At 40.3% G+C, this 10665-nt stretch overlaps 2 protein-coding genes across 5 annotated transcripts in view; one reads left to right on the forward strand and one right to left on the reverse strand.

The window, feature by feature from the left end:
* Positions 1-859, reverse strand: part of ncdn (neurochondrin) — a 6161-nt gene extending 5302 nt beyond the window's left edge. The window contains exons 1-2 of one of the 2 annotated variants that reach the window (XM_005739687.1): positions 795-859; positions 73-290 (exon numbers count right to left, since the gene is read on the reverse strand). In XM_005739687.1, coding sequence (XP_005739744.1) covers positions 73-276 — 204 coding nt within the window. In that variant the 5' untranslated portion in view covers positions 277-290; positions 795-859. Of the gene's footprint in view, positions 1-72; positions 291-506; positions 587-794 lie in introns of those variants that run through there. The other variant, XM_005739686.1, reaches the window with a different exon arrangement.
* Positions 860-1072: 213 nt separating this feature from the next.
* Positions 1073-10665, forward strand: part of kiaa0319l (KIAA0319-like ortholog) — a 35137-nt gene continuing 25544 nt past the window's right edge. The window contains exons 1-4 of one of the 3 annotated variants that reach the window (XM_013912584.1): positions 1073-1337; positions 3588-4175; positions 8586-8761; positions 9649-9755. In XM_013912584.1, coding sequence (XP_013768038.1) covers positions 9662-9755 — 94 coding nt within the window. In that variant the 5' untranslated portion in view covers positions 1073-1337; positions 3588-4175; positions 8586-8761; positions 9649-9661. The remainder of the gene's footprint in view (positions 1338-3587; positions 4176-8585; positions 8762-9648; positions 9756-10665) is intronic. The other 2 variants (XM_005739688.2, XM_005739689.2) reach the window with 2 other exon arrangements.

Consider the following 10665-nt stretch of genomic DNA (forward strand, 5'->3'; position numbering starts at 1 on the left):
AACAGTTTTATATCAACTCATTTAACAATATTTATGTTTTTATCTCGATTCTTAAATTAAACGAATACTTACCAGAAGAAGAGCAGCCAACGTTTGACTGTCGTTTTTAGCGTGCTTCAGCGCATGCACACACTTCTCCAAGACGCCTCTTTGGGCATCAGTCAATCCGCCTTTTACATCCCCTTCTGAGCCTCCTCCACCTTCACCTCCTCCCTGCTCCTCTTTAGCAGGAGACTGGCTGTTCACGGTGGGTGTAAAGTCAGCACTGTCAGCCATTATGACCCCGGTAACTATGCGACCGAGAGAGATGTAAAGAGGAGAAAAACTTTTTCAATGAATTTCCAATCAGTCTTTCGAGCACTGATTGCAAGAAACAGCGCCACATCGCTGGGCCAACGGGAGTAGTCCAATTTACTGGCTGTCAGCTGTCCCGCTAACGGCTGACAAAAATGTACATGTATATCAATTTAACATTTGAACAGGTGAACGTTAACAATGGAACTTACTTTGTTGACAACCCTCTTGCACGCCGCAACTGCTCGTGCTCACTCCCCCCGGAAACACACTGTCAAGCTAAAGATGTCACGAACCAATAAAAAGACTCGAAGAAAATCAGGCAACCAATCATCAGGCGGATTGTTGTAAGGCGACACCGCCATTTTAGCCCGTGTCATAACGTCAGATAAACGAGGTTATCCAGATTTATCGTTTTAATTTTATTTTTTAAAAATGTTATTATTTTTTTAATATAAAAGAGAAAAAGTTTATTAGCACTCGTTGAGTTGAGCATTTACCTTTTTAAACGGCTCCTCGTTAGGGGGCGTAAACCGGAACTAGCTGGATGAACGTTGAACGTTTTCAGCGTAAGACAACAAATGAATTTAATTTGTATTGTGTTTTCATTATGTACCAAAAATCCACGTGTAGATAAATAAATAGATTAAAAAATAGAAAATGATAAAGAAATGCCAACTGGTTAAAAAAGAAAAATTAAGAATAATCTGTATCGCAAGAAATAAAATGGGCTCATATCCAGGTTATTAAAACTATATAGCTATTTAGTTAGGAATTTTGGTTTCACTTTCAGATGTAACACGTAACTGCTCTAGCTAACCATCGCATAACTGCTGTTTTCACTGCCTACTTTGTTTTTGAAAATCTCATCACCGGAACCTTTCGTAAAACGTATTGCATTGACAGTCAAGCACTCACTCACGGCATATCAGCTGTATCAGCGAGAGGAGTACTGACCTAATTTGGAGAGCAGGGGACAACAAGAGACAAGGCTACACATCGGAACGAGCAGCTGAAGAGAAAGTCTACCATTTTTTGTTTGTGTAAGTCCGTGCACACATTCTCTCTCTTGTGTTACTGGGGGCAGTTGCCGTTAAAACGCATTGTGTAGGGTCCGGTGAGAGATGTCAGCAGCTGTTAGCCTCAAGGTGCCTTGGATGCGAGTGATCCCGGGATTAAACAGGTGAAATACCTTACGGTGCGCTACTTCAACCTTCCCGTGTCAGTGCTTGGACGTCGACATGCCTTGTAAAAACATAACATCTGCTAAATGCGCGCAAGTGGCACTTGGGTTAATACATCAACCCCCCACACAGTTGTTTATAATATTATGACAGTGCAGCAGACTGTGCTGTGGGCAGATACCGGCCTGTATTGAATTATCTGACAGCTGAACACGTCTTGTCCTGTCTTGAGTAAATCTGAGTGATTTGTCAGTTTCGCAAGATACATAATGCACGAGCCCACCATTTTGTCTTAGTAGTGCGAGGGGTTTTTTGTTTTTTTTGTTTTTGTTTTTTTCAGTGCGCTTACTCACGCGTCTCATTTGACTTGACAGACTTTCATTCATATAGTCAAACATGCACCAATTTGCGCTTTAAGCAGTCCATTACGCGCTGCACGGGGATAAGAAGAGACAAGAGTGGAGCTTAGTCAGCAAATCAGGGTTATTTTGTTTGTTTTATCAGTTATTTAGTTGACAAAATAAAATAGGCCAGCAGAGGCTGAAGTAATGTTCTTTATTTAGTCCCTCTACGTTTCATCTCTGATATGAAGCTGGCAGTTACTGAACGTCTTTTATTCAGTGAGGCAAATACTTGGTGTTATGAAATTACTAAGAATGACTTTTAGTTGTTGTTGTTGTTGTTGTTATCATATGATTAAAATGTGTACACATGTCAATAAAAAACCTAGAACAGGCAAAATAGACCATAAACAAAATAACTGAAAGCAGATAAACGGACAGTAAAAAGATGTCACTGATGAGAAGACATAAAAGGCCAATTTAAAAGTATGAAAAGGACTTTTTAAGGAGATTAGCAAGCATTCTCTCCTCAGGCTGGTCACTCCGAAGCCTTGATGGCAAAACCATTAGATTCAAATCTAAGGAGCAACCAAGAGCTCAAACGGGGGTCAAAATTTCTGCTATGTAACTTGAGACCCAGACCCAGATGTAGTTTAGAAGTGAATCCAGTTTCAGTTGCTCCGTTTAAAATACATGATAATTTCACAGAAATCATATGAGTGCTTGCAAATGGCACATGTTTGTTACCCAAGATTAACTTGAACTAGAATGATGTGAAGAGAAAATTATGGAATATGATCCAAAGCATACATTATCTGTCTAACATGATAGAGGCAGTGTTGTGGCATTGGTGTGTATGGCTGTGGAACAAAGTCACCAGTGTTCCCTGAAGATGTGACTGCTGATCGAAGTAGCAGGATGAATTTTGAAGTCTACAGGACTTTACTCTCTGCTCAGACACAGCAAAAATGCTGCAGACCTGATCAGACAGTACTGCACAGTGCAAACTGAAAATGATTTAAAGCAAACTGAAAAAGCAACCCAAGAGTTTCCCAAGGAAAAGAAATGGGATATTCATCAATGGCCCAATCGGTCACTTGATCTAAACCCAACAGAGTGCGCTTTTTCCATTGTCAAACACAAACAAGCAGCAAGTGAAGGTGGCTATAATAGAGATCTGATGGAGTAACTCAAGCAAGGAAACTCAACATTTGGTGATGCCCACGGGTTTAGACCTCAGGCGAAGTTTTTCTTTTCATAAAGGTATTAAAAAGAGTGTTTAAATTTATGTTCATTAATTTTGAATCTCAGAATTTGGGGGACTGTGTATAGCAATCGCTGTAATTCTTAAAAAGTGCATGTAAAATTTTTATAAAGCTCCTTGTATTAAAGCTGAACGTCAGCACTTCAGTCACATATTGATTGATTTGCAATCCACTGTGATTGGGGCAGAACTACAAACTGTCTTTGTAGCAAACATTATGGAAGGCGCTGTATATGCAATAAGTGAGAAAACCCTAAAGCCAAGATCTAGGCAAACAGTAAAGTTTAAAGTGAGTTAAAGACTAATGTGATGTACTCGTACTTTCTGTTGGGTCTTTGATTTGTAATCTTATTTTAGGATTAGTGTAGTTATTGCTCTAAGGATATTTGTCGAGTTGTCACAACAAAATAAGCAGTTTGTCATGATTATTCATTTTATTAAATCTTTTCCTGGGTATGCTGCCTGAAAGAGACATAAAAACTTGATTTTCCTTCCCTGTGGCAGCCAGAGGAAGCTGTGCGTGGGACAGAGAAAAGCTACATCAGCCTGTCTGCGGAGAAACCGATGCAGAGCTGACTGCTCCTGCTGAGAGAGGAGGAGGAAGAAACAAGTCAAAGGGAGAAAATTTGCCAGATGTAAGAGGAGGAAAGAGAGAGAAGGTGGGCGAGGGTTTCGGTGACAGAGATCATTGTTCTGCAACAAACCCCTCATGGGTGAACTGGCCATTAAAAAGTCAGTAATGGCCAAGCTGTCATCAGCCCAGGTGACCGTGTGCACCTGAGCGTTACTGCTGCAGCACAGTGAAAGTCACCACGTGCCTCGGGGCAGCTGCTGCATGGTTTAAAAAAAATCCAGGCTGCCGGATCCTAACTGATTCCTGCACGTTTTCTGCACTGGATCATTTTCACCTGGAGCTTTTTCCCCTTTTGGGCGTTCACTAGGGAGAGAAAAATAAGCAAAAGCGGGATACGGAGCAGTTTGGATATTTGGACAGACTGAGCCGGTGACTACAGCAGAGAAAGAGACTGCTCGGTGCTCCAGTGTCACGTGCAGGAATGCAGATTTGAATAAGGAATCAGACCAGCAATCCAGGTTTGATACCACCACGTTTTCCTTTTAAAAAATGCAGTAAGTAACATAGTTGTAGGTTTGTCTCAAGAAAACAGTGCTGCTTAAACTTTTAATGCTTGCCTTTGTTTAAATAAGATCATTATCAGTTTAGTAAAAGCATCAGGACATTTGTAACAGTGCCTTACGCAAACATTACTTCTTTCTCTCGAACTATATTTTCTGTTTATTCAATTTTTTTTTTTTAAACCAACAAAGTAGTAACTCTGCAGAGGCTGGCACCGATGGCACAGGGTAATTACTAATGTGGAAGATTAGGGATGTGCTTCCAGCCATATGGATACAGCATCTAGCTAACCTCTTTAGAGTGTGATCATAACAGATAGATATGAAAGCTTGATTTATTACTATATTGCCCCACAGTAGTTTCCTGGTGAGGCCATGTTGAGAAGAGGCCTGGCCGTGCCTTAAACATTGTGTTTCAGGAGCTTTGGTATTTATTTGACAGGGACCATGCACAAAAACACTGACCTCACAAAACAAAACATGCTTCATACCTAATTTCCATATACAGTCCCCAGAGGATGGCAAACACAATATTAACTAATCCAGCAGTTGAGGTGGGCTCGAGTCCAACTTGGAAGGGACCTTAGGGCACACCCAGGACACACTGGAGTGATTATATCTCGGCTGGCATGCAAACTGTTATCTAGGTATCTCTGCTTAGACTTTTGCCAGCCGTTTCCTGCTGCTTATTCAGCAGAAGGAAGTAGGTGGATGTTTGTATACATGGACAGACTTATCCAACTTAACAGTGAGGATGAACCTAGCCGAGCCGTCACAAGGCAAGAGACGTGGTACAGCCTGTCACCTAGAACGTTGAATTAAACTAAAGAATGCTCAGGACCGGCCAGGAGGTTTAAACTTCTAACCTTCTTCCTGTGGGACACCAGATACAACTTAAAAATGTATATACATACGTACCTCCAGCCCACTCCCACTCCCACACACAAACACATACACACTGTAAAACCTTCCTATATACACCCCCCTCATTCAATATTCAGGATGTTCCATCAGTGTATATAAACCTATCATGGAGCGATCGTGGCTCAAGAGTTGGGAGTTCGCCTTGTAATCGGAAGGTTGCCGGTTCGAGCCCTGGCTTGGACAGTCTCGGTCGTTGTGTCCTTGGGCAAGACACTTCACCCGTTGCCTACTGGTGGTGGTCAGAGGGCCCGGTGGCGCCAGTGTCCGGCAGCCTCGCCTCTGTCAGTGCGCCCCAGGGTGGCTGTGGCTACATTGTAGCTTGCCATCACCTGTGTGTGAATGTGTGTGTGAATGGGTGGATGACAGGTTGTGTAAAGCGCTTTGGGGTCCTTAGGGACTAGAAAAGCGCTATACAAATACAGGCCATTTACCATTTATCATAAAATGAGGGTATTATAAGGAAATCTTAGCATCACCGGTTACCTACAAGCTTTTTTTGGATCACGAGAAAACATAAAAATCTGCACCAAACTGTAAGGGAGCGTTTCCCATTGATTTCTTAAATGAAAACCAATATTCAATAGCAGAACGTCTTTTAGGAACTTCATGTCCACGTTTCCCTTGAAGCTCTGCTCATCTGTAATCATCTGATACGCACACAGAGGTCTTTGCAGTGGTTGAGGTGCATTCATTTTTATATATTTTGCAGACAAGAACATCAGAGTACAAGATTAGGCTTTCGTAACTGAACATTTTGTACCTACTCAGGATATCACAGTGGTGATAATGCTGTGGTTTCCTTGTAGAAATGTTAAGGAAATTAGTTTTAAAGTTGTCACACTGTCTTGACACTAGCAATAGACACAATAGTGTCAAGACTATTGACACTAGTCTATTGACACTATGTTCCCAACATATCTGAAGATAACTGTTTAGTGTTTCACTGTGCTACCACTCATGCTTAACCCTACTTTTACGATTTCTGCTGCAATAACCTAAAGGGAACCATGTGTACTAACACAGCGGTTAAATATTGCGCATTCTCAGATTTTTATCTTTGCATCAGACGAAAACCACAGAAGCTGAACAACATGAGGATTACACCTTCCCTTCAAGCAGCACAGTAATCTGAGTCTTGCCTCTTTTTTGGTGACTCATTTAGTCATTATTCTGGAGGTAAACATGAAACTAAAGGCTTCCTCCTCACACTTCCTGCACAACTGGATATTAAAGATGAGGAAGTTACTCGGGGTCCCGAAGGCCTGTGACTAAGTGGTATTTGTAGCCTGAATTTTGGGTCATGGTTTTGTTCTTTTTACAACAGAAGGGCGTACTATGAAGCAAGATTTTTGGGTTAGCAAGCTCCGTCAAGTTTAAAGTCAGAGTTGTCTCTCTCCTTTTAACTGGTTAAATCACCATGGTAACTTATGCTGAACACATGACCTAGTCAGAAGCAGGTTATGCTTTGACTTTCACTTTAGAATCAGGTTGAAGTGCCACATTTATGCTTTTATTTGCAGCATGTTGTAAAAGCAGTACAGATTCTCTGCTGGGGCGAATGTGTTTTATATGTGCACCATTTTAAGATGTACCTTACTAACACCACTGAATCAAACTCATATTGTCACAGGAAGGTGCATGTATTAAATATTTTCATTCTCGATTCTAATCTGCCGTTAAGTCTCTGTTACACTTCTGTAACCGCAGTTACTAGAACAACAGCACACACACCAAGAATACCTATCCAGTCAGTAACATTAATTTGAATTAATGTTCAATGAATTTCTTTGCTCCACCAACAAAACAAAGCAATTTCCACATCTCCTTCCTTATGCTGTGGGACAGGAACACTTAATGTTTATCTCCAACCAGTTTAAAGCAAAGCAGAGAGAGCACTCCGTGATCAAATAATTAACTTGAATTAAAATGTTGAGTTTACTACTCAAATATTAGTGATTTTCTGCAGCATTAAGCTATTGCCGTCAATGCAACTTTGTTGCTTAATCTTTAATGTTCTTTATAGAGTTTAATCCCCCTTTTATCACTATCTTCATCTGAGAAATTGTCTGAATGGAGTAGGTGGCACTCAGGGATCATTTTGTGTGGAAGAAGAATCCAGAATCTTACATCATTATTGGAAATAAATAAATAATGTGCTTAGTACCAGTTTAGTCAGAACCTGAAGGATTTTTAAATATTACAACTTCCACTAGACTGGCAGAATTTAGCCAGGCTTTGGGAGCGCTACATGACGTCACAGTACGAGATGATGCAACAGCAATTTGTCTCTCTTTAAAGAATTGTTTTAGCCCTTACGTGTTTCTGTGTCCCAATCATAGATTACCATACGATACATTGTTTTTATATATCTGGTGTTAATACCTTTTAATATATTGTACTGATGAAATTGTCTCTCAGAAAAGGTCAATGTGATTTCTGCAAGTTGTTCGTTTAGACGGGTCCTAAATGAAGAAAGGACAGAAAACAAAAAGTGTCTGTTGTTCCCAATAACAAAACCTTTTATCACTTACAATCCTCTTTGGTTAACAAACTGGATTCTTTGAGTTTTTTCTTCAAAAAGTATAAATAAGAATCTGTATAGTTCAGCAAGATTCAGGCCTCTGTAGCCTCCCTGGAATTGAGCAACCTTTTCTTGGCCTGAGCTGAAAAACAAATGAACAGTGAGAGGGCCAGTGAAGACTCTAGTCATGTACTAAACTTTTCCCCCCTTTTGGCATGAAGAAATTCTCTAGTTATTGCCAGATATTAACCAGTGTCTACTTTCATGTTCACATAGGCTAAAGATTTGCATAACTCATAATGTTATCAAGTGTGCCTTTAGGCATACAGAAGGAGTAACGAACTGTTGTATAACTTCAGAAATTTGCTTGTGATTAATTTTCCTGTTTCAGTTCTGCATAGTTACCAGGACATAGCCCAAAACTGTGTGAATCATTTTACACCTCCTTAGGTGTTGCTGTCAACAGGATATTGACAGAATTGCTGTGTTAGTTACACCCTCAAACCGATGACAGATTATAGAGGCAGACAGAAAATTCCTAGTAAGTGAAATCTGCTGTGTATTTATGGTTATAGAATTTGTGGCTTGTTTGTTCTCTTTTGCAGAAAAGGCCAAAAACAATGAAAGGTCCCTACAGTTTCAGTGAAGGTGCCTTTTCTTTAGTTTCTCAGCACAGTATCTCCCGGTAAAGAGTCTCATTTTCATTAGCTTTTCTTATCAGATTTAGAAATTACAGACTTAAAATTCTTCGCCTCTAAAAAGCTGAGGCAGCGTTGGACATAAGCAATCAAAGAAGAGAAGGCACAAGACCTGAATAATTTAGAATACAGATGAAATTTCAGAATATATAATCGTGTATGTCCACATCCATGTGATGTGAATGATATTGAATGATCAACAGCTGAATTCATTTCTCTCTCTAGCCTAGTGTTGGAGCAGCTGAGCCTGTGAAGGCCCCTGAGGCGGCCATGTTGGATCTCTTCGTCAGAGTGCTGGTGTTGGCCCGTCTTCACCTGTCACCTCACAGCACCTTCCTGCCAACCTAACTCCTCACTCCTTTCTTCCTTCACCTTTCTTCCACTGCTGGATTAGGGGAAAGGTAAATCTGACAGTTTTTGGTTTCTTTTGTTTTTTTGTTTTTTTTTGTAGCTATACTTTTTTTGTTTGTTTGCTGTTTTGTTTGGTTTTCTTCTCAGATAATAGTTGACTATATCTGTGATTCTGGTTCTGTATTGATTTGGGTAAACATAGTGAGTCAGACATCAGCTCTTGTCTAAAGATAAGAAACAAGAAACTTGGAAAATTACTGTGCTACAGTAGCAAATTAAATAGAAAACACCAAAAATGTGGAGTCCAGTGAATCAAAATCTTTGTAGGTGTATTGTCAGCAGAGCTGAAACAGATGTTGGAGTAAGCATTCAGCCGCATGTGCAGTTAGTGGTGCAGAGGGCAGTCTGAATCCATTAAATAGCTGATGCAGAGGTCATCCAAATGACCTCTGCTTAGAAGAAGCCAAACAGTGAGTTGCACTTAATTGATAATTATACAATGATTAATTCTCTTGTCAAATAAAACAGATGCATAGTAACAACTGTTTGCAGTTCAGTATTTAGGCCACAGAACTTTAGACAAATGTGCAGGATTATACCACAAACAAGTATTTCACCTTTGCAATATCACAAAGAACAAGAACAAAATCAATGTGATAAGGTGATAAAGTCATTTAAAATAGCAACAGTGTCAGCATTGGATTTGGGAAGTAAAAAAGTTGGGGTATACACTGATGGATACACTGAAAAGGCTATAATCTACCTTTTTAAAATAAAAGAGTGGTTTTATTTATCCCACACTGTCTGACAAATCCAGTTTACTCTTTCAACGTAAACCATAGACATTTGACCAAAATTCAGTGTTTTGTGGGAGTCAACCATGTTAGCGTATGCACTGACTGAGCTGCATTTAATTCTTCCTCTGTCTGCTTCCCAGGTCCTTGTACAAAATGTCCTATGCACACCACAAGCTGCTCACCTGGTGCTTACCTCACCTCTTCCTCCTACCGCTGACCTACCTCTGGCTCCTGGCTCTTCCCACAGGTAAAGTAAACCAAACGTCACCCTGGACTCAAAATACACATGGTGTGAAACTGATAAAGAAAAACATGTGTGCGTGTTTCGCTTCCAGCACTCATCTTTACACGCCTTTGATTACTCAGGGTGGGTCTACATCCTTCTTAGTGTTATTATGATGCTAGGGTACTTTTAGCTTGGTTGGTGTTTACTGTCCCTGTAATCTTAGGCTGAGAGATGGACGACTGTTGGCATCCCTGCTGTGTGAGTTCTTTCTGATGCCACTCTGCTCAGTGGGTTACAGTGTGAAAGAGGACAATAAAGGCTCTGTGAGTAGACATAGTGTGTGTGTGTGTTGAGTGGTGGGAGACAGAAGAAAAGAGGACAAGGGGTAGGATGACTAAACAGAGGCCAAAGGGGGGTCCTTCCTTTCTCAGACAAACCACAGAGCCTTTGTGTGTTTTCATATGAGGTAAAATCCGTTTTTTCCAGACTTGAGTTACACTGATGCACCACAAAGTCACCCTTGCCTCTCGTGTTGCTATGGTAGCAGTAGTTGCCCGTTGCTGTAGCAGGGTCTAATATGATCTGATGAACTGTGTTTTTGTTTGGTTTTGCTTTTGATGCTACCGTAATATATTAATAGACATGCCAAGCTTTCACTCAGTCAGTGCACACGCAGCTGAATGTTATCTTATAAACATCTAGAAACATTGTTTTTCCTGTTTTTGCACAACACCGGATTTTAGAAAAGGGCACTATTATACTTCTCATCATTTTATGAATGTGCTTTATTTTTTTCATGAAAGGTCCTGTTACCTTTAGGTATTTTGCATTCTTTAATTACCTCTATATATTACACTTTTTATTGTAAGTGGTGGAGTAAAAAAAATGGCATCTAACTCAAATGATCAAACAGTGTTATTTGCACATAGTG

The sequence above is a fragment of the Pundamilia nyererei genome, unplaced genomic scaffold, assembly GCF_000239375.1.
Source record: "Pundamilia nyererei isolate P.nyererei 1_Seehausen unplaced genomic scaffold, PunNye1.0 scaffold00093, whole genome shotgun sequence".
Classification (NCBI taxonomy): domain Eukaryota; kingdom Metazoa; phylum Chordata; class Actinopteri; order Cichliformes; family Cichlidae; genus Pundamilia; species Pundamilia nyererei.